Source organism: Carex rostrata, chromosome 8 (genome assembly GCF_964058835.1).
Source record: "Carex rostrata chromosome 8, lpCarRost1.2, whole genome shotgun sequence".
Classification (NCBI taxonomy): Eukaryota; Viridiplantae; Streptophyta; class Magnoliopsida; order Poales; family Cyperaceae; genus Carex; species Carex rostrata.
The window spans coordinates 2,684,700-2,712,571 of NC_135925.1; the positions used below are offsets into that span (position 1 = coordinate 2,684,700).

A 27,872-nucleotide genomic window follows, 5' to 3' on the forward strand; every position below is an offset into this window, starting at 1 on the left:
TTGCTAACTCTAAATCCCTAACCCAGCGCTGCCACTTTATTATGACAATTTGTTAAATATTATCAATATTAATTAGTTTTTAAATGATGTGTGTGGAACAAAAAAACTCAAAACAAAATTCAAATTGCCTCAAACTTGATTTCTTAACGAGACGCTTAATGAGCACAAGTCAACTCGAGCATTTAACGAGCTGAACACAAGCACAGCTGTCAACTCAGTATTGTCTTCTCAACTCGAATCGACTCGCTCATTAGGCTGATGAACTAAGCACGAACATATCGCAACTCACTTGAATTTGCTCATTAATCATCCCTAACTGTGAGCGACCATTTACAAATTTTGAATAATTTAATTCGACCTAAATAAAAATAATCTAGGTTGTCTCATTAATTTTTTCGTCTTCAGTCGAACATGGGCTTAATTCTGTTAGACTTATTCGTTGGGCTGTTGGTCCGTTGGGCCGTTGGGCCTACAGGTACCCTCTTGCATAATATGAAATGGAGAGGATCTACCTCACCGCACAAACGATATCCTTCCGTCGTCGGTCCCCATAAACCCTGCTGCTCTCTTTCTAGAAAAAAATAAAAATTATGCTTCTCCGATCGCCTCTCTCTTCTTCCCTTCCATTTTTCTCCTCCCGTTCTACGAGATCACCGGCGCCGTGCCTCTGTCCCATCCTCCACCACTCCATTTCAAGATCAAAGGAGCAAAAGAGAGAATGCCTCGTCATAGTGTCGAGGAGTATATCACAAGTGCACAGCTATGGGGCAATGGATTTCGAGAATAAGCGAAATCTCCATTGGAGCTCGCTCTATCGCCGAATCCTGCCTGCTGGAAGGGAAGGCAAGACTGCTTCCAGTATACTTGAATCGTGGGACGCACTGGAGAAGAGGCTGACTAAGTGGGAGGTCTGTCGGGTTGCCAAAGAACTGAGGAAATTTGGCCATATCAATTCAGCCCTTGAGGTAATATATTCCCTATTTCCCTGTGCGTATTTTAATCATTCTTTTCATTTAGTATTGGATGGTCGCATGGTCAATCAAGACCCAGTTGAAAACATGGAGCTCTTAGCTGTTTGATTGAACTTCTTTATAACCAATTAATTCAATTTAAGTGCCCGTGTTGAAACCAAGCTTAATTAAGCTTCACTGTACGTTGATTTACTGGTCAATCTGTTTAACTTGTCTTAAGTTAATCCCAGTTAGGTCTTCAATTACAGTCAATTGGGGTACCAGTTCTAGTAACAAGTATCTAGAAAAAGGAATTGAGTGGAATGATGGCAACAAAAAGAGATTTTTCAAAGACCAGTACTGGTAACGGTACCATTACCTGGTACATGCTGGTACGCTCATGATTAAAGCGGCATATATATGAGTTCTGAAGTTTTGACCGACGGGTGTCTTTTTCAGGTTTATGAATGGATGGTGGCACAAGGGGGCCGCCGCTTCACCACTAATTCCGCTGACATGGCTGTCATGCTGGACTTAATAGGCAAGGTGCGGGGATCCGAAATTGCCGAACAATATTTCTCAAACCTATCAGAATCCTTCAAAGACAAGCGCACCTACTGCTCTCTTTTAAACATATATGCGCAACACAAGTTAAAGGAAAAGGCAGAGGCCACATTTGATTTTGTACATGAAAATGGGTATGTAACGGACGCATTACCATATAATGTCATGATGACGCTGTACCTTGATATTCACGAGCATGCTAATGTCATGAAACTCATACAAGAAATGAAAGAAAGGAACATAAAATTTGATACTTATAGCTATAACATATGGATTTCCAATTCTGCTGCCATGCAGGATTTGGATCAAATGGAGAGTGTACTTCAAGTCATGGAATCGGATAATGTAAATGCAACCTGGTCCATTTACACTACACTTGCTAGTAAGTATATCAAATTTAGTCTATTGGACAAGGCCGAAGTTTGTCTGAGGGAGGCAGAGAAGAGGATTACAGGTCGCGACCGTAGTGCATTTCTGTTCTTTATTCCTCTTTATGCGAAGATTGGTAAGAGAGAGGATATTTACCGGATATGGATGTGGTATAGATCTAGCTTTAGTTTACTCCTAAACAATGGATACAAAACCATGATACAAGCACTTTTAAATGTTGATGATGTGGCAGGGGCAGAATCAGTATATGAAGAGTGGACTAAAAGTGGAGGTAGCTTGGACCTGAGAGTTTGCCAAGTGTTAATGGGTTGGTATTGCCGTAATGGGTTGTCTGATAAGGCAAGTGAAACCCTAGACCGTATGGTACAACAAGGAGGGAAGCCAAACCAAGTTTCATGGGTAATACTTGGTGAAGGTTTTTTGAAGGAAAATAGATTGAGTGAGGCCATGAATTGTTTAGAGAAGGCAATCTCGTGTTCTATGGTTATAGCTGGAGATAAAAAATGGTGGCCAAAGCCGAAATTTGTTGAGGATTTGTTGGAATTGTGTAAGCAGAGAGAGCAAAGTGAGTGTTTTGATCAGGTGGTTGCGATTTTGAAAAGGGATGGTTTGGATGAGATTGAGCCATATCGGGCTTTCATACGGCAATATAGTTTAGTGGGTAGTGGTTGATTTTAGACACTTTTATTCCCATATTGACATTAGTTATTATTGTCACTATTCTCTTATTATTATTATTATTTTTTTTTTTTTTTTTTTTTTTTTTTTTTTTTTTTTGATAGTTTTTTATGTTGATTTAAAAATGGTTGGTCAATTATCTCTTATCTGACACGCAACTTTTAAATCATGCTTGTAAGTTCATAATTTCATGGTAGTCTCTAATTGTCATTTTCATCATGCTTTAAAAGTTTTAGTAATATGGTAATTTCTTATTTAGGAAATGACAAGATTTGAACTCTTTTCGTTGACACTACATGTTTTACACCAAGCAATGTATAATGTGGTTTCTTTAGCAATTTTAATACACGTTTGCTACTTGGTAACTGTACCTGGGATTGTTCATTTGGCACTCTGCATGGTTGAACTATTAGCTGTTTGTTTTCAAACCAAAAATTTCTAAATCAATATTTTCATTTTTAAAGTTCAAATTGTCAGATAGAGCTGTTCAACATGATTACTATATGAAAATCTACTTGCATACTAAATTTTACATTTTTTTCAGAAATTTCTTACTATTTTGTTAGATAGGTAGAATATTACTACTTTTGAATTTTTGAATTTTAAAATCAAGTGATTTTCTACCTATCTAAAAAAATAAAATATAAAACTCAAAAAATGTAAAATTTGATTTACAAATACATTTTCATATAGAGATTATGTTCAACGATTAGGATTGATTGTTTAGATTTTAAATTTTGAGATAATAATCTATAGTACGGATCAATATGCGCTATACATAGTAACATAGCCTCACTAGTCACTCCTTGTTTTGTGGAGAATGCACAGGCAAACCATTTTGCCAGTAACAGGGCAGTCTCTGCGTGCATAATATTATTTACTTACATAGAGACAGTAAATTTCACAGTTTATGTATCCATTCCTTGAAAACTATAAGCTAATATTGTCTTTAATCTCGCTCACTTGTTCATGTTCCTGCATGGGCACACCTTCTCTTCAAATAAAGAGATTTGCCTCTTAGCCATGGCCTTCATTTTGGGAAGCCGTTGCCTCGCCTTTACTATTTTGCGGGTGCCACCAACCTTTGCCTCTTCCAAATGGGGTACCAAAGCCTCCAAACCAACCACCTCCACCACCACTAGTAGAACCATCTCCTCCACCACTTGAACCACCAAATCCACTGCCACCAGTGCTGCTGCTGTATCCAACCCCGAAACCATATTTACCATGCCTGCCACTGCCACCACCTCCACCTCCACCACCACCCCCACCACCACCTCCACCTCCATACCCAGATGATGTACCCGATCCGCTTCCATATCCAAAGCCGTATCCCTTCCCATTACCATCAGGAGACTGGCCGGAGCCGGAGCCGGAGCCGGAGCCAGAGCCGGAGCCGGAGCCGGAGCCTGAGCCTGAGCTTGAGCCTGAGCCTGAGCCGTAGCCAAAGCCACTCCCTGGACCTGCTCCCCAGCCCCAATTATAGCCCCAACTTCCATCAGGACCAGAGCCATGACCCGACCCACTATCTCCGGTCCAACCGGGACCGTGAGGAGGTGGTATCTGCTCCATTGGATCTGGGTTGGATGGTGTTTCCATATCTTCAGCAAAAGCACAAGTTAACAGTACAATTGCTGTAGGCAGTGTGTATAGAATGTTCATTGGCATTTCTCTTGTTTGCTTTTTGTGTAGTTTAGTATATGCTTAGACCATATATCCGCTATTTATAGGATAAAGATGTGAGTCACGGGTTTCAGTTGGAAAAGCAAATTGGTTAGCGGATAAAGAGTCACAGAGGGGTTCAGCCGTTCAGTTCAGGTCCTTCAGAATAAAATTCAGATCCAGTGCAATGCATGAGATCTATGTCGGCAGTTCAATTTGACACGAATCTTAAAACGGATTCCTTATATCCTAACACCCTGATTGGATGGCAAGTAGAGAAAGGAAGGGGAGGTAAAGAATAGAAGATCATGGAATGGAATAGAAAGGAAGATCAATGTGTTTGGATGATTAATGAGAGAAAATAAGTTTAATTTTTTGTTTGGTTGATTAAAATTTAGAAGGTTAATAAGAAATTCGGTGATTATTGTAGGTTTGTGCCAAAAAAACTTGTATGAGAATTATATTGATAAGATATAGGATTGAACATTTGTGTTATATTTTTTTAATAATATTTGCAACAAAATTTATTTCCATCTGTTACACTCCAAATTGGAAGAGAAACTGATTATATTGATTACAATGATACAAGATTAAACCTTTCATCTCCTGTATCCTTCAACCCCTCTTATACTCTTCACCTCTGACATAATTTTGTCAACCAAACACGATTTAACAGAAAGTTTTCCTTTTTTTTCCATTCCCCTCCTTTCTCTACTCTCCATCCAAACAAGGTGGTGCAAATAGGTACCATATTGATTTTGGCTTAACCGAAAGTATTTTACTTCCTTAGTTACTTGAGAGGATATGGGTTTATTTGTTTTCTAGAATAACAAAAGATAAAATAGTCCTGTTAGTATGATATCAGTGTCATATGACACTAATTTTAAAGTTTATTGGATAGATTTCAAAAGACTAATTGATGTGTTTACATGAAAACAAATTATTTGTTCGAGTTATTTTGGTATCAAGTTAAACGGTCAAAAATGTTAAAAAATAAATGTATTAAAATTAACTTAAAAACTTTCACATTATACAGCTTGACTTGGATACTAATAAATTCAAAAAATTATAAGTTTTACATGTAAATGCAAAATTAATGAAGTAGATCGATTAGAACCAGAGAGGTGTAGAATGGGGGTGAATTGACCCCCATTTTTTTTTTTCAAAAACTAATAATGAAGTAGAATTTTCTTCTATAATTTATAGTAAAATGCTACATGTACAATAAATTGAACCCCATATTTTTTGTGAAATTTTATACTATTAACTCTTATTCTTTAAAAAAAAAATAATTTGTGTATAATTTGAGAGATTTCTAGCATGTTAGAACTTTTTTTTAATCAAAAACTCACATGTGACACTTTTTATTTTATATTATCTCTCTTCTACTCATCATTCTTATTAGAAAAAATGACTCTCATTCAAAACATTTCTGCCTCCGCCCCTGATTAGAACGTTTGAATTCGTCATTTGAAGTCAATTCGATAGATTTGAAATTAGTACTATGTAGATTGAAATAACATTGATATCATAGCTAGACTCGATAAAAATATGCATCTCCAAATCCAAAGTTCTTCTAACAGATTATATCCGTGTTTAAATGTTATTTGCAATGAAAATTTTTAGAAAATGTCTTGTTCCTAAAATTTGAAATAAAATATTCTTTCTTTCAAATTTTCAACAAAGTTATATTCAGTGGCGGCCCTGACCCAGGGCACCCAGGGCAATGGCCCTGGCTCCAAATTTCAAAAGGGCCCCGAAAAGTAAAAAAAAAAAAATTATATGCGTTAAAATAAAAAAACAGAAAGATGAAATATCTTTCCATTCACGGACAGCCGCGCAACGACAAAAAAATATGCCTAATAATTTTTCTTCTTCGCTAGAAGGAAAGATATCAATCATTCCTTTTTTTTCATTTTACCGTTTTATCAAAGTTTCTTCATTTTGATTCTTTGAAACATACCAATTCTTCACTGTTGAAGAATTAACAGTGCCAACTAATGTGACTACGAAAATTAAAAACTTAGAAAATTGAAAATCTAGTTCCGCCCTTTCTTCTCTGTAGATTAATAAACGAGTAAATAAAGGAGAAGGACATTAAGAAATCTTATTCTTTTCACGAGACAGTGCTGCAGCGGCGCGACAGCGGTAGCGGTAACGGCATCTGTATTTGACTGCTCTGCCTCATTACCTAGGTTTTATCATTTTATTATTTTGTTTTATCTTTTAATTTAAAACAATATTTCTTAGAAAACATGTATCAGGTAACGAAAAAATAAATAGAAAAAGAGAGGGAGAAGAAAAACTAAAACCTCAAAAAGGTTCTACTCAAATACTTTGGAAAAAAAATAAATCAAAAAATGAGTCTTTGGAAGACCAAGTTGAAAGTGAGGTGTACGAAGAAACAAGAAATGTATCTGTAAATGAAGATGGGGTAAATCAAGAAACAACAAATATGTATGAAAATGAAAATGAGATAAATGAAGAAATAACAAATGTATTTCAAAATGAGACTAGTGAAAATAGTGAATAAATTAATCATGTGGTTTATACGTGGTTTTTGTGCAAGTAGAAAATACAAGGCAGGTTTTAGAATTGGTTTATCAAGAAGCATGATGTTGGTATGTTATTCATTGACTCGTTGTATGTGTTTTATTTTGAAGGCTATTGGCTTTATGTCTCTCATATTTTGTATGATTTATTAATATATCAATAAAAAATATTTATATTAAGACCACAAATTTTTCTCTCGCCCCGGGCATCCAAATCTTCAAGACCGGCCATGGTTATATTACGGGTCACATAAACTTCGTTATTAGTAAATGGCAGAAGAGGAAAATTAGAGGGGGCAGAAAGAGAAAAATGAGGTTTAAAAAAAAAATTAAAGGAAGGACATTTATTTCAACTTTGAAAAGATGTACAATTTTGTCAAATTTTATACGATTTCTACGGTTAAGAATAAGATCTACCAAGTTTCTTCATATTGGAAATATCTCACTATAGAAATATGAAGCTAACATATTCGTGCACAGAACCCAATTGTTTTATCTTCTGATTAGTATCAATTCTTTTAGCTCCAATAAATCGAAATAATTGGAAGACCAACTTGAAGGATAATTTGAAATTTGTGTATACAATTTAAGTATTTCTATATACAATGAATACAAACAAGGCAACAATTCGCCTATTGAAAATTAATGATGTCTTAATCAACAAGTTAAATCTCTATTAAAAAAATCAACAAGTTAAAATAGAATTATTTGAGTAGTAGGATAATGTGGAGAGTATGCATGAATTAGTCAAAATCGAGTCAGAAAATATTCGGTTCAGATCTAACTTGACAGAATGAGATATATACCTTGATCAGATCAGAATTCATGTATGAAAGGGGGTACCTGTGAAGGAGACTAGCACAAAATAAAGATTGTAGGCTATGTTTTCTTTTCTTTATTTGTAAGGGAAGAATAGGATTGCAGAGACATCCACCACCGTCCCAATCTTTGGTGATAATTACTGACAATACCAACAGTACCTATTTATTCGTTTCATTTTAATTTTGATTATGTACCAGTACCACTTATGTTCCTGTAGTTATCATACTGATACTGAGATCTGAATTCATGATGAATTTGATGTAATGACATCTAGGGTGTTCATTGGGTCCGGTTTAGTCAGTTTTGAACCGTACCGAATTAGTTTAAACCAAACGGTTCGGTATTTTTTTTTTTAATAGTTCAGTTCGATTTGTTTTTTAAAACCGAATTATTATGAACTTTTATTATGAATTTAGTTTGGACTGCTCCGGTTTATTTCTTAATATACTTCAGTTTATTATAAATCAATTGTTATAAACAAAAAAATTAATATATTTCAGTTTGAACCGAACAAATCAAACAAATTGAAATAAAATTTTGGTTCGCTTCAGTTCGGTTATATTTTGAAACCGAATTTATAACCGATGAACAACCGAATGACATCGTCAAGCAATGAAAAAAAAATCTGCGAATCTTATCCAAAGGTAAACAAAGATAAATATCTATATTCGTTTCTTTTTGAGTTTTGACTATTGCAACAGCACTAAGTGATGTCGCCATGTCGGTGCCTCATTAATTAAATTATCTTCGGATTTCAATAAAATTGCTAAAGGGGAACTCAATGCATAACTTTGTATTCATTAAATTAAGGTTGAACCACAACAACTAATGATATTTTTTTTGTAGATAGTCCACAATTTTCTGAAAAACAGTGAATTTGTATCTATCTTAAAAATAGTAAAAGAATTTAAAAAAAAATAAAATTTGATCTCCAATTATATTTTAACTTGAATATCATGTTGAGCGGTTTGGATTGTCTGTTTAAACTTTTAAATTGAAAATAAAAATATTAGAGTACGATTGAAGCATGAAACAATGAGGCATTTGAGTCCTCCTCAATGAATAAACCTTTATTGGTAAATTTGTGGTTCAAACAATTACCTTAAAAAGAAAAAGGAAAAAGAACATCAACAAGTCTTAAAGTTAAATAGACCAATCTAACAATCTGGATTAGCATCTTAACATTTTCATTAACACAGCAGTTTTGTCTTCATGCAGCACACAAACTATATGCAGCTTTATTTCAATACTATAGAACCGTGCGTACCATGAAGTCAAAACTGCTCTGTTAAATTCTTTACCCCCATAATGCTAAGTTCTATTTTTAGTTGTTGTGTTGTAAAGGATATTTAGAATGTATACAGTTGAAATAAAATAAAAAGATCACTATCATTCTTTTATTGTCTCGTGAATAATCTCTACATAGAGAAAACTAATTACTAGCATGGTGCATTTTGTATTTGTGGTGTCCACTTTTCATTCTATCTTTAAAAAAAAAAAGGTAAAAATATTAAAAGAGTTATTTTAACTTCATCTAACGCATTAATTATGTATACTTTTATTTTATCTATGTTGATCTGCGTAAAGTCAAAATAATTTTGTTAATATCTCTTTTTCCTTTTTTTAGGAATTAGTAGAGGTGCTATTGGGTCGAGTAGGATTCGGATACTATTATATTTGAACTCATATTTTAAAAGTGTTCGGGTTCAAAATTCAATCTATATACTTATTATTTTCAAACCGAATCCCCACGCTTTTAAGATAATATCCCAATCAATCCTTCTTGCTTCTTGGCAAACTAACTCAGAATAGCATTTTAGCTAGCAAAGTAGCCTGTTCAACTACGTATCCTTCATTCACACAACACAGATCAAAATGTTTCAAAAAAGAAAGATTTCATTCATTTTATGCGTGCAAGATCCTATCTTTGAGTTTCCTTTAGCATCTTATCTTGCCTTTATATGTTGCTTTCTGACTTAACAATAGTCATTTAACTTAATTCCTAGTAATCCCATCCAATAAAACATAAGAGTTATAAATTTTCAAAAGAATACATAGGAATACAGCAAATAAAGCCATCCAGATACCGCATATATTATTAGACATTTCATTTTCAATATTTCGGTTCCAGATAGATAGATACTCATAACTTGTATGTGAATTATCGGGTCCAGTTTGGATCCGGAGACAGGTCGGGTATATGTCACAAGTATTTGGAAAAAAAGTTTTTAGTTTTTCATTAATGGCTTTTTGAATTTAGTAGGAGAGATATAATTTTTTTAAAAATAAAATATTGAAAGAGATATAATTTTTGGAAAGTAAAATTTTGAATATGATCTTCTCATAATGATTAATTTATGATATGATATTATGATTTTTTTTCGTTCCATGTTCTCATTTCTAATGGAATTGAAATGATCTATGGATTGACTAGATCATATTTTTCCATTTATTCATTTATTTTCATTTGTCCAATATTTCTCTTTGTACTTGCCTTTTGTTTTGCATTTAAATAGTAAAAGAAGAAAAAACAATTCGGTATCTTTCTAGTATAACTTAATATTTAAATAAATTTTTGTTTTAAAAAGAAGTTCCTACAAATAAGTTGTTTTTCAATAGTTATTAATCTATGTTTTAATATTAATTAACTATAAATAATTATATTAGTATTGTATCAGATATTTATACAGGTATCATGTCAAATTCAATTATAGTTCGGATAATTAAATAAAATCTATATCTTATCCATTATAATATCATGTCCGTTCAGATTCAAATCATATTTTAAATTATTAATTTTGTAACCATATTCATAATTTAACCAATTGTATTTTTTTTAAACCATATTCTATCCAAACTAATCAGATCCAGATCAATTCCAATCCAAATATGATTTAGTACCAAATTGAAATCAAGTAATCGAGTAGAAGTAGCACCTCTGAAAATTTGTTCTGGTGGCCGACTACCACAGTATACATCAAACAAAGGGAAGTTCTTTACTTTATTTTAACATCCATGAACACCAAGGGACCCACCACCGCACGGTTAAGAATTATGGGCAAATTAAGATAACATGAGACCGAATTAAGTGGCGAGATTAAATATTAATAAGTTGGTTGGCTGTTGGAGTGGATATAATTAAGAAAAATTCTAGGTGATTTTGTGTAATATGTTATGTCCAAAAATAGAACGGAAAGCAATTCCATGATTGGGACTTGCGATCACGGGTGAAGGCATGCTGTCGACAAGATTTTTTTTTATTTTTAGATATGTAAAAAGAGGAGGGATCAAGTTACAATCATTTTTTTACATTTTTAAAGTCCAAATTATCGATCCAAACCATTAGATGTGATCTCTACAATAAAATATGCTTCCATACCAAATTTTACATTTTTTGGAATTTTTTTTACTATTTATTAAGATGGGTACAAAATTCAATGGTCTGAATTTGACTAGTTTTTGTACCCATCTTAATAAATAGTAAAAAAATTCCAAAAAATGTAAAATTTGGTCTCCAAGCACATTTTATTGTGGAGATCACATCTAATGGTTCGGATCGACGATTTGGACTTTGAAAATGTAGAAAATTGTTGTTGTAACTTGTTGTAACTCAAAAATTGTTGTAACTTGATTCCTTCTCATGTAAAAATTGAATTATTGGAAAACAAATGAATTACTTTTTCTCATCTTATGGAAGGAACCAAATCAGAGCATCTACATCTCTAGTATTATTAGAGTTTCTAATTCAGTTTCAGAGATGTAGAAGAGTTTCTTATTAAGAAACTGTTTATAAATTCTATCCTGACCAAATAATTGGCTCAAATTATTTCTCATTTTTAATATATTGCTGACGTCGCTTAATAGAAACTCTAAAATTAATTTAAAAAATGTGAGAGTTAGAAACTTTAAAGACCTTAATTTCTAAAAAGTGACTAACAGTTATTTAGAAACTCATTTGAGTTGCTACGATGTAAATGCTCTAAAGAACCTTGTCACAATTTTTGTTTTTAGAAATGTAAAAAAATGAATTATTGGAAAAAAAAAAATGAATTACTCTCTTTTTTTCATCTCATGGAAGGAACCGAATCAATAAGGCACCCTGTCGACAATTTTTATATTTAGAAATGTAAAAATTGAATTATTGAATTACAAATGAATTGCCATTTTTTCATCTAATTGAAGGAACCGAATCAATAAACCAGCTGTCAACAATTTATTTTTATATGTAAAAATGAATTATTGGAAAACAAATGAATTACTTTTATTTTCATCTAGAAGGAACGGAATCAATTTCTGAAAATCAAGCCACAAAAAAATCTAAAAACTATAGGGACCAAATAATTTATTCGATCACTATAGATATTGTCAAAATTGTGCCCTCCCACCTAAATTTGCATAAATTAAAGATACTGAATCAATAGTTTTTTTTTTTTTTTTTTTTTTTTTTTTTAACTGTGTGATAGTTGGTGTGCAAATTGTGAAAATAAAATAGACTGAATTATTGAGCCAATTCTTTCCATGTTAAAAAAAAGGTAATTTATCCCTTTTACAATAAAATATTGAGGAGGGTTCAAATGCCTCCATGTTTTTGTGCCTCCATCATGTCTCCATTTTTCTCCATCATTTTCAAAGTTCAAACAGTCGATCCGAACCGCTCAACCTAACCTCCATACTAAAATATGTTTGGAGACCAAATTTTATATTTTTAGGAATTTTTTTACTATTTTTTTAGAAAGGTACAAAAAATACTGTTTTTAGATGGTTCAGATTTACTGATTTTGTACCTATCTAAAAAAATAATAAAAAAATTCCTAAAAATATAAAATTTGGTCTCCAAACATATTTTAGTATGGAGGTTAGGTTGAGCGGTTCGGATCAACTGTTTGAACTTTGAAAATAATGAAGAAAGATGAAGACATGATGGATGCACAAAAACATGGAGGCATTTGAACCCTCCTCTGAAATATTTTATATATTTCTAAACATTAAAGTTTTGGGTGAAGGTAGTCTCTGGAATCGCATACAAATGCTCCTCTTTTTTGAGGTGGGCTTTATAAAGTCTATATCCATGTGAGATACAGATAGCCAATCTCACACCCATAAAAGTCTCTTTAAATCCTCAAAACTTTGTCAAGTCGGTGTGCTAATGCTTTTGATTAAAAAATGGGCTCTAAAACGGACTTCCCGTTCCAAACAATTAAGTTGATTGAAATGCCGAAAGTTTTATTTATATCACTTTAAAAAAAAAAAACCCTCAAATTATGATGAATTCAGAATTCCAGATCTACCAGGACTCCAAAACCAATTTGCTGCCTCATTTTTTAGAGCCGCAGATTGGTTTGAAGGATTCTGAAAACTTAAATATATTAATATTACAATGTATTTTTATGTTTTGGGAGGCCGCCAAGCCAATCTGCGGCCCTCAAGAATGAAGCTGCAGATTAGTTTGGCGGCTCAGGTAGATGTAAAATTTTCCCAAAATCAGAGTGTTTTGATTTTTTTTTAATTTTTATTATTATTATGGTATAAACAAAAAATTCGGATTCAAATGAGGCGTTTGGGGATGATGTTTTGTCTTTGCATTTATTTATTTATTTCTAGAAATTACAGTCTTGATTTAGATGAGCATAAGGGATACCACGTTATAATTACTATTGTTTAATTAATTTATTTTAATCAAAGGATTCATGCATATTTTCATTTCTTTCTTCCCATTCACAATCTGTTTGTTGCGTCTAAGGTGTAATGTAGTTTTATTAAATTATACAATTCATTTAACATTCTCTTCATAGATTCTTACGCACTTAATTACGTTGTTATCTAATATACATGGTTTAAATATTTCAAAAAATATATATTTATCGGTTGATCAATTTCTCATATGCAAACTTTTTGATAAAATTTATATAAGTTTACAAACAATACAACAATAAAAGCCACTTGGCTGTTGCTTATTTTTCTTTTTTCTGGATGCTACATCCTCATGTAACACCTTTCTATCAATGAAATGGGAACTTGATCCCTATTTTTACTCAAAAAAACAATACAACAATAAAACAAAATGAGTGAGGCTATGCCGCTATGGTGATATGCATCAGTGTTGCGATAAACCCACCCAGTCCAGGATCGAACTGGCCAATCTGTGAACCGGGCCTGTACTGGACTGGACCGTTCTTCAAATTCGGATCGGACCATCTCTTTACTAGGTACGGGTCTAGTAAGGGTAAGGTTCAAGATTTTTTAGCCAACCCATACTAAACCTTACCCATTCCAACCTGTGAACCAAACCGGACCAGACCTGACTAAACCCGTCCCAACTCAGACTGGACCGGACTAAACCCACTACAAACCAAACCCAACCCGCTCCAACCCGTCCCAACCTGCTCTAAGCCGGATCTGACCCTTTCCAACGCGTCCCAACCCGCTCTAAACCGGACCGGACCGGACTCCTTCCAACCCGCCCCAACCCGTACTAACCCCCCTCCAACCCTCCCAACCCCTAGAATTCGTTTTTTTTTTTTAAATGGGCTACCTCCCCCCCTCCCCGCCCCACCCAAAAAAAATCCTCCATAAATTCAGACCTGGACCAAACCAGACCGTGGGAACCAAGGGTTGAGCACGGGTTTGGGTTGGTCTCAAAAAATCGGACCTGTGTGACCCGACCCGTTGAACCCGTGTGACCCGTGTCCCGGTTGGATTTGGACCGGACCGGACCATTTTCAAATCACTAATATGCATATTGCCGAGTGATTCGTATTTTGAATTTATATCTTTGTTTTTGAAATTTAAACATTCAGTCCGAATCATTCAATATATTTTTTATATGAAAATATAATTTGAGACCAAATTTTACATTTTTTTTAGATAGGTAAGAAATCATATTTGATTTAAAAATCTTGGATCATTCAAAAATAGTGATTTTTTACGTATCTGAAAAATAGTTAAAGAAATTTATAAAAAATATATATATATAATTTGATCTTCATGTAGTGTTGTGGAAACTTATCTTAGTGGAAACCAACTTTTTTAATAAGCTCTGCAAACCATAATTAATAAGTCAAAGCTATTGTGGGATTTCAAAAGATAGACCATTGATAGTGGTTGATTTAAGGGATATACAAGTAGAGCACTAATTATTAGGATGTTAGTGGTCGATCAGCTTATGACTATTTTTTAATAAAAGTTGACTTATTTAATTTTGTTATTTTTTAATTGATGAGGGTTCTAATACCTCATTTTTGTTATACCTCATCATACCTTATATTTTATATTTTCGTTTTCAAAGTCCAAATTGTCGATCCGAACCGTTCAACAAAATATTTATATTAAAATATGCATGGAGATGAAATTTTATATTTTTTTTGAATTTTTTTGCTATTTTTTAAGATAGCTACAAAATCATTGTTTTTGAACCGTTCAAAAAAAAATGATTTTCTACCCATCTTAAAAAATAGTAAAAAAAATTCAAAAATTATAAAATTTCATCCCTAACCATATTTTAGTATGGATATTATGTTGAACGATATTTGAATATGAAGAAAATGAAGATATAAAATATGAGATATGATGAGGTATAAAAAAAATGAGGCATTGGAACCCTCCTCTTTTTAATTTTTTTTTAAATTGACGACGGAAAACAATGGCACAAATATTTGGGCTACAAATTAATATTCTTCTTCAAGTGGCATTTTTTTTCCTGTAAAATATATGAGGATTTTATTTTTAAGAATAAAACAATATATATAATGGACATATAAATTAAAATTTTAAAAAGTTGATTTATTCAATAGAATGATATTATGGTTTAACTTTGATATGTGGAGTTATTTTGTTAAAAAAATAATAATAATGTCTAGGATCACTATTATGTAATTATACTATTATAGTGATATTTTTATCAATGTTAGTTTAACCTAATTAATTTGCAATTATTTTTTTAATTTAAACAATTTTATGGAGTCCATATAGAAAGGGGAGGAGAAATGAGTTAATGAGAACAGTGTAAAGCGTCAACTTCCTTTGCGCTCTAATTTGAGAGTCACAAAATTTAATTAGTTTGTAACTTTGTATATTCTTTTCTCTCTTCCTCTTCCCCTCAAATTTAATATTTTGAATCAAGTAAACAAACTTCGATCAGGTCATGTCATCCCTCATTGCCGCCTCCCCTCCCTTCTAATACCCGGAATTTTTAAATATACCCTCCACAAAAAAAGACCACTGTTTTTGCAAAACTCCATATTTATCAGGGCCGCACCGTGAAATGGCGGCCCCACTCTTGGAGGCAGTCATTTCACATTGCGGCCCCACAAAGACCAAATAATTAAATTGTTTCAGTAAAATTTTATTGATTTGTTTAATATTTTCAAAAATAGAAATGACAACTAATAATTTGAATATGTTAGAAAGAATATAAATCAAAATAGATAAAACATCTTATAATTTAGATGTACCAGAAGGACTTCGAAATATTTTTTAGGCAAAATTTTTTTCGGCTTTTAAAAAAATAAACTATTTCTTAGTGCGTTACTAGAAAAAAAAATGCTTTAGATCTGAATTATTGATCATGTTTCAAAAGTCATTTCTATGAAAATAAAAAAATTATTCTTATCCTTCTAGTACATTTAATTTGTAAGTTACTCCATTTATTTTAAAAAAAAATTTGATTTGACATTTCATAATGATGGTAAACAATTTTTTTAAAAACAGATGGAGTGTCTTAGAATTTGAATGTATTAGAAGGACCACTATAATTTATTTATTTACTAGAAGTGACTTTTGAACCGGAATCAATAATTCAGATACAAATCATTTTTATTTTTTCCAGTAACACACCAAAAAAATTGTTTAATTTTTTGTTACAGCCGGGAAAAATCATGCCTGAAAAATGTTTTGGAGTGCTTCTCGTACATTTAAATTATAAGAGGTTTTATCTATTTTGTTTGATGCTCTTTCTAACATATTCAAATTATTATATGTTCTTTCTATTTTTAAAAATCAGTAAACCAATCAATAAATTTTCAACAAAACAATTGGAGAATTTGATTTTTGCGGGGCGGCAATGTGAAATGGCGGCTCTTCAGGAATGGGACCACCATTTCATGTTGCGATCCGAGTAAATCTAAAATTTTGCAAAAACAATGATTTGTTTTGTGGAAGGTATATTTAAAAAAAAATGGTTCTAATATCACTTCTGAAGCACAATTCATTTGAGACCTTACTTCTGATAATCCAAGCGGAGGCATTGGATGATTTGAACGATTGGTCTGATTCCTTGGACCGGATCTCATCCCGCTCTTAGACAGCCCACTCGTTCCAAGTTGGGCAGTTGATCTAAGCGGCTTAGGCGAAGGTCTGGGTTGACTGGATCGTAGAGAGGAGAGGAATCCGTGAGGCTGGTTTCACAGAGCAGCGAATACATCCCGCTCTCAACTGTGGAAGGACAATAGGCCCGTGCGGCTGAGATCCACTATGGTCCCAGGAGAGTTCCAATCGGATAGTCATCCTTTAATTAAGGTATACAACACATGATACGAAATCCCCAAAGCATTAATGGCTTCCTCCCCTTTTCTTCTCCCCATCTCTAAGGAGAAAACCCACCCAAGCTGTCAACCTATTAAACAAATCAATCTACCTAACACCTAAATCCTAAACAGTTATTCCTCAACACCTGATAACTCATAAATGCACAAACAGCACGGAACCACCACATTGATTGTTTTCCACTATTTTGATACTTGCTATTGAATTTACTGTCTTCGTTTTATTCCCTGTTGAGTTTTACTATGTGCTTTTGAACTTACCTCCTTATTTCTTTTATTGAAACTCTCCTTACACAAAAATCATCTCAAAAACCTCTTCTCACGGAACTACCATGGAAAGAAATTTCCCAATGAGTACAAAATAGGTCACCACAGGATGCGTATACCTACCAACTGACAACGTACATGAATATCTACTGGAGGGACTCAAGAAGTCCATTATGGTGCGAGCCACTGACTAGAACGTTTACGGTGAAGGGTGTATCTGTGAAGTCCAGCTGTATCTAGCAAGAACTTATGGGGGTCCCCCTGAACGCTTCACACAAAGACGCAAATTTACCGACTTCTACTTGATTCAACTACCCCCCGGCATAGTCAAGGATGAAGTGGTCAAAAATGGAAAAGAGTGGTGTCTGAAGTCGGGGTGGCAAATGGAGAGATGGGATATTTCTAAGGATGCAAATTCCCAACAGAAGCAATTCAAGATAAATATCAAAATCACACGTTTTCCTGAAGAATTCTGGCACCCCTGTTTTGTTAAGATGGTTATGGCTGGGTTCGGAGAAGTCATGGAAATTAATGAGGAAAATATGTGGGGAGAAAATAGGAGGGAAATAAACATTACCCCTCGGCTGCATTGATCCTAAGAGAGTATCGTACTCTTCTGTATTACCTTACGGAGAGGTCTGGAAAGAGTTCTACTTTGAGATAACGGCGTGGGACTACCTAAACGATGTTTCCCTGGAAGCAAGGTACTTACCGGCAGATTATGAAAAGGCCAGATCTTCACTACTAGACGCACACGATAAGTTAATTCGCCTCTAAGAACAAAGAAGCCCGCCACTATCATCATCTTCCTCAACCTCGAGCTCATACACCGGTCCACAAGGGGAGGCAAACCCACCAGGCCATGAGTGTAAAGGTACTGATGCACCGGGTCCAATGGCTGAAGCATACAACCATAAATGTAGCCTAAAAGGCTGTGACGGTACAGGTAACCCAAATAGAAAGAAATGAGGGGGCATTTTCCATGCCAAACACAAAGCTAGCTGTTAAAGTAGGAGACATGTCTATCTTCTGTGGGTGCCAGACCAAGAGAGGAAGGTTGAAATACCAATTTCTGAACCTGATAGAAGCGGGTACAGACATGGGGCAGAAATAAACTTGAACATACCAAGTCAGGACATAAGGGAATAAAGACGGGCTAAAGGAAAGGTCAGGGAAGCTCAAAAGGGCCTGATTGTTATGGAGGCTCTCTTAAGCGCATAGGTTCAGTTACTGGGCCAATTCATGCTGGGCAGTCTTCCATGCAGGTAGATGCTAACCAGAATGACAACATGGGAGCTAATGGCCAGGAGGCATCGGTTTACCATGTTAACAAAAAAAGAATGGTGGAGGTGAGTCAAGAAGGACCACCTCCACAAGATCAATGAATCTCATTTCTTGGAACTGTTGGGGAATTGGAGGCCCCCGTAAGCAGCAGTTCCTTTAAGCACTCCTCCGTTCGACACATGTGAATATTTGTTTTCTTGCGGAAACCGAGTGTTCGGTTAGAAAAACCATAAATATTTTTCAGCAAATGCCTTTCAATAATTTTTCTTTGTACCGACATATGGCTGGTCTGGGGGACTTGTGTTGATGTGGAATAGGGATACTCGATTGCAAGTAAAAGACAAATCGAGGTCACTTATTCATGCGACGGTTACAAATGCAAGTGGTGTAGAGTGGGAGCTAGTGTGTGTTTATGGGGATGCAAACCATACCCGAAACCCACAAATTTGGAGACAAATTTTGAGAATCATAGCAAAAGGAACACCGGTTTGCGTAATTGGTGATTTTAATGCTATTGCGGATGAAAGTGAGAAAGTATGTGGTGATCCGATTCTAAACAAGAATAGTCGGGATTTTAAAGAGTTCCTATTCGAGGGAGAACTAATTGATATGGGGTTTAAGGGTCCAGCTTTCACATGGACAAACAAAAGGAGTGCCTCCGAGGCAATCCATGAGAGGCTAGATAGAGTGGTGGCGACGGTAGGATGGTTACAGATGCATTCACAAACATATGTGAATAATTTACCTCGTATTCAGAGTGATCATGGGGCAATAATGCTTAGGCTAGATGGGAGAAAAGAAAAAAAGAGGAGGTTCCGTATGGAATCATAGTGGTTTGATGTGGAAGGTTTTAAGGGTGCATGGGAAGAAGATTGGAAGGAAAATAGAAATATAACATGGCATGAAAGGATGAATAAATTGAGTGCTAATATTAGGGATTGAGCTAAACAGCAAGGGTCTCCACAAAACAGATTGCATGAAGCTCAAAACTGTTTATGTTATATTCCGAAATTTTAAAACATAATTAATTGCCAAACCGATCTTTAGAGTAAATAAAATATTCTAACTAAACTAATGATCGATCAGATTTATCTGATTAAATTTAAAACAAATCTAAAATTTCGAAATATGATTGACTTATGAAATTATATACCTTAAATTATAGAAAATTAAAAGTAAAACAAAATGAGTTATAAATAAATATGTTGCGATCTAATTTTGGATAATAATTATACGAGATTTTCGTACGAAAACATTATATAAAAGTTACAAATTTTGTTCGTTTATGAGTTATAGAATTTGATTGGATAATTATATATATGTATATACTAATTAATATCAAGTTATTCGGATTCTAAAATTTAAAATATAAACACTTGCAAAAATATTTGTACGATATTGTAAAAATATTACGGAACCTCGATTCGAATTTATAAAGGAAACATATTTTTAGATCACACGATCAAGTTATATAAACTTCTGAAATTTTAGAACCCTACGAATTGATCCTGCACGAATCCTGATTTCATCTCCTTCCCTTGATTTTTAAATTTTATTAAAAGTGGAGATTTAAACCAATTGAATAAAAATTTCGGGTCCAAGCCCTCACCCTCTCCATTCCGCCCCTCTGTCTCTCTCTACGAAGTGGAGCCCCGCCTCCCTCTCCTTTCTCTCTTTTCCGCCTCCTCCATCTCTCCCGTTCAAAACCCTAACATCCCCTCTCTTGGCTCTCTGAACTACGGCCCCACCCGAGAACTCTTCTCACTCCCTCTGTCATTTCCTTCCTATAGAAGGAAACTAATTTCCCGCTCTCTCGTGCAGTCCCGTCGATTGTCAGAAAACCCCTCCCCCGTACTTGACTTGTGCGCGATTTCACCTGCCCAGTGCGACTTGTGCTGTACTCGTGCCTACCCTCTGACAAGGGGGCTTGGCCGTGCTTCCTGCTCCGTACCTGCTGCCTTGTGTGAACCCGGGTAATATATATACCCCCCTATGTTTCTTGTGGGGTTTTGCCTCTCCTCTTTCTCTCATGTGTTGAGAAAAATCTGTTCCCTCTCTCTCGTTGCCTTGTTTCCTGTTTTATTTGAGATTTTGAGAATCCGAAAACCCTAGACAGTTTAGGAGTTTTCTTTGCTTGCTTGCTTGCTTGTATCTCTGGTGTCTCTCGGTGCTAATTGGTGCTTGGAGACGCTTAAATCTGGTGGTGTTGTTGATTTCTTTCCGACGGCCGTGAGACGAGGCAATATCCTTGGGACCGGCCGTATTCACTACTCCCCTCTGTGCTTGCTCTAATCGGGTAAGTTTAGCACCTTACCTTTGTCTTTGATGGTGCTGCGAAATATTGAATTTTTACGCTTACTCGGGTTGTTGATTTTCCCGACAAACTAATGCACGAGGCTGTGTTGCCGGGCCCTCTGATCTGACCTATAGCCATGCTCTATTCTGCCTTGTTGTTATGTTGTTGCTGGTCTGTTCTGTGGTGCTTGGTTGCTTGTTGCCTTGCTCTCTGCTCTGTTCTGTTTGTTTTACTGGTCTGGCTTGTGCCTTGTTCTGACCAATTGCCTTGACTTGTTTTTGCTGGTTCTGTGTTGATGCTGTGTATGTCGATGATGTGTTGTTGAAATGTGTAGGTGACTGGTACCAGTGTACCAGTCCCGTAATTTTCTGGTATGATGTGATTTGTTTTTACCTGTGCTTGAACTGACAGGGACCGATTCGTAAATAATTTGAAGTTGGGGGTTGAATTGTAAAATATAGGTCCTTGGGATAATTAAAATTTAGTAGGGTCTGTTTTGAAAATATGCATGTATTTGCACTTGGGCCCTTGGAAAATAAATAATTGGAAAATGCTTTTTTTGGGCTTTGCCTTGGATTAAAATTATGGAATTTGGAATTTTTCCAAAATATGAAATTGTTGGATAAAAACACCTAACCCGTGGTTAAAATTAAAATTTGCGTTACAAAGTTTTAATTTCGAAAACATAATTTTATACGTTGTTAATTGATAAGGAAAATTTATTAACAACACAAGTATTTATTTTATACGTATTTATAAAATGATGATTTAGCGATATAATTAGGTTAATAATTAAATATCGAATTTCGTCGCTTAAGTAGAATAAAATAACACGCGTAACTTGAACTTTAAAATGTATGATTTTTAAGAGTAATAATCAATGAGTTGAAACAAATCAAACTAAAACACTCCACACGTTAAATAAAATAAAAGTCTAATAAATAAGTTTTAATTAAAACTTTTTAACTTTTCGAAACTGTTATAAAAACTTCGTTGCTAATTAATAAAAGGACAATTAATTAGCAATGAAAAGTATTGTTTTATACTTAGATTCGAAACACTAAGATAAACGTAAAATTAGAGTAGTTATAAAATATCGAATTGTGCGGCTTAGTTAGAAATAATTAAAAACACGTAAAATAGGTAAACATTTCTTATCTAAAATTTTGTAAAACCAAATTATGTATCTAAACTATCAAATTAACTAAAATATATTAAACTAACAATATAGTTTAGTAATAATTGCACAATTTACATATTTTATTAAAATAATAACATTAGGAATTTTTAATAATAAGTTAACCTTCGAAGGTACATTTCGACCGATTTAAAATGATTAGAGTTAAGTTAAACTAAATCAAATAGATAAGTAATTATGATCTATTAATAGGTAAGACACGTTTAAAATTTCCGTAACTAACGAATAATTATTTTTGCGAATATTTCGATATTAGAATTTTTGCAAGCAATATATCTTCAAATTAAAATTATTAAACATATAAATTATTTTAGGATTAAATTAGATTAATTTAGATCAAAGTGAATGATCAATATCTGACGAACTTATAAATTAAGATTAATGCTAAGCTCAATGGCATGAAAGTAAATAATTAATATCTGACTAACCGGATCAGTCAGACTGACTAACTCGGTAATATTTATAAAACCAAAATAATCGAGAATTTAACTTACACATTAAATGGGGCGAGGGTTAGAATAATTTAGCGTAGATTTTAATTAGTTTAAATTACGTAATTTCAGATCAGCAGATTCCTTACGAGTCCGATCATTGGACTGATCCGACCGACCTGTAGTTCGGAGCATACGCGAAGCCCGCTGATTTCGCTGAGGGTTAGCCACAGAGACTTCAGCCCTACAGGTGTGAGATATCTGAATTATTTTCTTTCGTGGGCGTACTCTTACCAGTCGATCCATCTGACCTGACATCCGCACTTTAATTTTAAGTAGTTCCATTAAAATTTTAGAGCATGTTTATCATTTCTGCACTGTAGGTAGAATTGCATAAATCCTGAAAAACCTGAATTTACTGTATTTTAGGAGTAGAATAATTAAATAATATTATAAATATATTATTAGAATATTAGGTTATTAGTTGTCTCCTTCTCGTGGAAGACAATATATTATTATTATGATACGTGCATACGCATGCATTGGTGAGAGTTGAGCAGAGCCGAGTGACTTCGTTCCGTCTTGGTGTCACTTGGCATGGGACGGCCCGACAGCCACTGAGCTGAGGGTCACTTGATCCTTGGATGGCTTTAGGATTTATATTATATGTATAAACTTGATTATATATCATTTTCGATCATTTTACTATTTGACGTGAGCAGTTTCGATCTCGAGTTCTGTGGCACGATACGATTCGGGATTTTATTCCTTCCCTACATTAGGAGCTACTTTGCCTAGAACGGGATTCCAAGGTCGAGCTACGGGAGCCTACGGGAGCTACGGGAGTCTACGGGAGTCAACGGGGGTCAACGGGAGCCTACGGTTGTGCCGGGCTCAAGCCGGACCCAATGACCGGACTCATAGCCGGACTCATAGCCGAACTCAACCGGTCTCAGCCGGTCTCGAGCCTTGTGGAATCATGCGTGGTGTACCTATTGGACTGGCCAGACGGTAGAGTTCTCTCCTGCTCATGAGGAAAGAGATTAACTTTTTACGACCTGCATTGTATGATTTCTCCTATTGGATATGTTTGGGTGATGAATCGTTAGGTGAGATGACACATCGGATTTTGATATAACCATCGGCTAGTGTGCTGTTCTTGTGGAGCAATGCGCGATGTCACTAGGCAACGTGTATCATTGCACTCTGATCACAGTCCTTGGATTATATTGTTGGATCTTGTGATCCTATTTGCACGGCACAGGGTGATTTACTTTATCCATATTATTATTATTGTTATTGTAATTGGGCACACAGTGCAAGGAGTACTGGATTCCGACTTGATTTATATCCGATATTACTCCTTGATTTTATTTTGGGTTTATTCTGCATGTTGGCATAATAGAATAATCGCATAATGGCAACATTCAAAAGTATTATAAATTATATTAGATACTATTATAGGTTCACACATGTGCATATTTTAATTATATTCATTTTATAAATAAAAGTGCTTTGACCGTAGAGGATTCCCTGAGGGGATAATTCTGGGTCACATACTGGGCGATTCGTCGCTCACCCACAAGTTGTTTCGTAAGTTTTAGGTACAGATTTTGGCGGTCCGTAGCAGGAGATGTCAGGAGCTGTCCCCGAGGGCCACGCCATTTGACTTAGTTAGGGTTAGACTTTTGACTAGGTTTACGAGTCTCGCATTTCCTGTGATATATATACGGGCTCGGTAGATCATGTATCCCCTTTCATTAGACTGATGTTATTTTGGATCCGAGACGGATCGGACTGTATGATATTTACATTTGTATTTGATTATCTGATATGTGACTGATGCTGATATTTTATATTATTATGTTTCCGTTGTTGCTTGATTTTTACTTTGTTTATTTTAGCCTTGCGTGCTTAATGATTAATTAAGCACGAGGCGAGGTTGATCACACCTTAACCCAGAATTCCTGGTTTAGGGTGTGACAGTTTATACCAAAACTAGATGTTGCACCCGAATTACCAAGACCAACACCTGGAGGAGAAGTGCCAATTTGAAATTGACAAAGCCAAAAAAGAAATAGAGAAATATTAGGCTCAACGGACCAAGCTAAACTAGGCCTATGCAAGTGACTTCTTTCAATTTTTAGGCCCAGATATTGACTCAAAAATTAGACCTGAAGATCACGCTGCTATAATGCGGCTACCATCAGAAATGGAGGTAAAGAAAATTATTTTCCGTATGGGGCCGGATAAATCTCCTGGCCCAGATGGAATGCCGACCAGGTTTTTGCAACATTATTGGGAAGTGGTAAAAGAAGAGGTGGTTAGACAGTTGCAGATGGTGATCCAAACAAAAAAACTGCCAAAGGAATGGATGGCAAGTAATATCTTACTTATTCTAAAGGTGGATGAGCCAAATAGTCCAAAAGACTATAGACCAATTACCATGGGAAATGTAATGTATAGATTGCTTATGAAGGTGTTAACAACAAGGTTACAGAAACACAGGGGAAAATTTATTTTGAACTCTCAGACAGCTTTTCTAAAAGGACGGTGTATTTTGGATAATGCAATCCTAGTGAGGAAACCTTGCACTCATTTAGGAGTTTGGAGTACAAAGAAGAATTAGATGCAAAAGTAAATATTCAGGTAAAGTTTGGGACATTAAGTTTTAACTTTTTTTTAAAATCAGCGGTTAAACAGGTTGATCCACTGGTCTGACCAGTGAACCATTGATCCGATAGCACAATTTTCATACTAATTTGAAAATCACTATTTTTCTCTATTTTCATTTATTATTCTCAAATTTCACTATTCTAGTTATTCTAACTTCCGTCCAAACGTACCCTAACAAATCACTGGTCATATATACGAAAGAGCTTAATGTATATCTCCACCAACATCCGGATGAAGGAGGGGCTAGTCCAATGGGCATCGATTGGTGTTGTTCGATCAAAATTTTAAAAAAAAATGATGATGTAATATTCAAAATTTATCTTGTATTAAATATTTTCAATGCAGTACGCAAAAATAAAATAAAAAAATCCAATGAATATTACTATATATGAAACTACTTAAACGGTTCATATCAAGGAAATGTATTTATTTTGTAAAATTTGGTTCCTAGCAAATTTGATGTAAGAGGATTAGTACTTCATACATAGCAATTGAATCAACATAATACAGATCTAGCATTCAATGACACTAATAAAGCATTGACTATCTATATCATATTGTTTTAGCCCACTATCAAAAAATAATAATAATAATGATGATTTAATTTGAAAATATGTTCCGATCAAAACAATCATGAGAATCAAAGGAGCTATTTTTCAAATCGATCCGATCATTTTATTTATTTATTTCTGTAAATTGCATAGTCTTTATTTAAATGAGCATAAGGGATACCGGATACCACGTTATATTTAATATTGTTCAATTTATTTATTTTTCTAATTTATTTCAATCAAAGGATTCATGCACTTTCATATATTTCTTCGCATTCATAATCTTTATGTTGTGTCTAAGGTGAAATGAAGTTTTATTAAATTATACAACTCATTTAATATTCTCTACAAAGATTCTTAGGCAGTTAATTACGTTGTTCTCTATTATTATACATGTTTTTAATAATTCAGAAAAAATATATTCATCTGTTGATCAATTTCTCATATGCAAATTTTTTTATAATAGTTGAGTTTAAAATTTTACATTTCTTCAGTCAATATTTCTGCAATGCAAGCTTAATAAAAGTTCACAAACAGTACAACAATATCAACCCTAAAACAAAATGAGTGAGGCCATGCATTTATATGGTTTGGTTTGAATCTTGGACGTCGAATATTAATTTAACGGTCAATAAGGATTCGTGCATTATTTTACCAGGCTTTTTTCCTTAAAAACAGTTTTGAGCTCCAGGCCTCAAATCAAGCCCGCAGGAAAATTGCAACGCTACCCAATTAATGGGCTGAGATTGTTCTTGCTATGTTCCTAAATCAGTAAATCCTAATTTATTTCCCTTTTAAAATTTAGTTACAACACATTTCATTTTAAACATGATTACAATGTAATCCAAAGCTACCTCCGCAAGATCATAGCAAAACTCACTCGCCGACGAGATTGTGGAACCAAATACAAAATTCGATCCATTTTGCAAACGAAGAAATTGCCTCAAAACATTGAAGGTTTTGGGACAGAGTGCGTTTGCAATTTGACAATTTCTCTCGGTATCACGTATCAAGATATGCTTTTCACGAAATCTTCGACTCATTCGAATAAGAGTTTGTTTTAAAAAGAATCAAAATAAACAGTTGATCAAATTAATAAATATGTACCAGATAATAAGGGCCCGGATAATCAACGAGAAATCAGATCCAGGTGAGTTGAGACACTGGTTTTATCTCGCAAGAGAAAATTAATTTTTGACAGGATCGAATTTCTTCTAGATCCAACCAAGAAGCTGATCTTGCTTACGTAGTAAAATATCTAGCTTAAAATTAGTCAATTAATTGCATAATAATTGGATGAAATTTCATAAATCCCTCGACCGCAGCAAGTAAAGACGAAACAAAGCAAGCAAAGCAGTGGAGATTCTAAATAAACGAGCCTCAGACCGTCCTAGTCAAGATGTGGTTTTTCAACAAAGCAGATTCGATAACCGGCTTTCAGAAATTCATTTGTCATCATAGGCAGAAAAATAACAATATATTAAGAAAAAGTTTATAAAATCATTGCATCAGATTTGAGTTTTTCAGCATCCAGATATGTCAGCCAGGGATAACTGTAAATTTTAATTTTTCTCATCATTTACAATGTAATTTCTGTAAAAAAATAACTGTTTAACACAAAAGAATGAAGAAAATTCAAAATTTCCAAATCACACAAGATGAGAAAGAATAAGGGAGTCTATCAGATCTTCCTATCTAAAACGAAAGAAAGATCATCGCACCTATCAAAGGTACTTCCTCTTTCTGTAAAATCTCTTCATTTAGGCCCAGATCATACATCAAATTGAAATTAACATTTCAGAAGAAAAATCATGGGTCGAAAAATATTTAATAAGACTTAATAGTCTTACAAAACCTTTGTTCGTGATATATTATATTCCGAGTGCATTTACTTTCTTTTAGCTTGGAATTGTAATTTTCATGTAATGGTTGACAGATGCGTTCTGATATTTATTCATGCAATAATACCATGCCCTAAAATAAGATTATAAACATCCAATTCCATTTCTGAA

The 27,872-nt window shown here is 34.3% G+C and overlaps 3 protein-coding genes and 2 non-coding genes across 5 annotated transcripts; 2 read left to right on the forward strand and 3 right to left on the reverse strand.

Moving 5' to 3' along the window:
- The first annotated feature begins 509 nt into the window (after positions 1-509).
- LOC144558452 (pentatricopeptide repeat-containing protein At1g02150-like) lies at positions 510-2,778 on the forward strand. The gene is made up of 2 exons (XM_078307294.1): positions 510-965; positions 1,410-2,778. Exons 1-2 carry the CDS (start codon positions 591-593, stop codon positions 2,574-2,576), a joined length of 1,542 nt encoding a protein of 513 aa, XP_078163420.1. The 5' UTR covers positions 510-590; the 3' UTR covers positions 2,577-2,778.
- A 640-nt stretch (positions 2,779-3,418) lies between these two features.
- LOC144558203 (uncharacterized) lies at positions 3,419-4,292 on the reverse strand. Its single transcript, XM_078306980.1, has one exon. The coding sequence runs from the start codon at positions 4,248-4,250 to the stop codon at positions 3,600-3,602; it is 651 nt and encodes a 216-aa protein (XP_078163106.1). The 5' UTR covers positions 4,251-4,292; the 3' UTR covers positions 3,419-3,599.
- Positions 4,293-19,014: 14,722 nt separating this feature from the next.
- Positions 19,015-19,539, forward strand: LOC144557992 (uncharacterized). Its single transcript, XM_078306679.1, has one exon. It carries the CDS (start codon positions 19,015-19,017, stop codon positions 19,537-19,539), a length of 525 nt encoding a protein of 174 aa, XP_078162805.1.
- Positions 19,540-27,237: 7,698 nt separating this feature from the next.
- Positions 27,238-27,323, reverse strand: LOC144558887 (small nucleolar RNA snoR20a). Its single transcript, XR_013513043.1, has one exon. It is a non-coding gene; the product is annotated as a small nucleolar RNA snoR20a (small nucleolar RNA).
- A 38-nt stretch (positions 27,324-27,361) lies between these two features.
- Positions 27,362-27,447, reverse strand: LOC144558877 (small nucleolar RNA R38). The gene has a single exon (XR_013513033.1). It is a non-coding gene; the product is annotated as a small nucleolar RNA R38 (small nucleolar RNA).
- Positions 27,448-27,872: the final 425 nt, after the last annotated feature.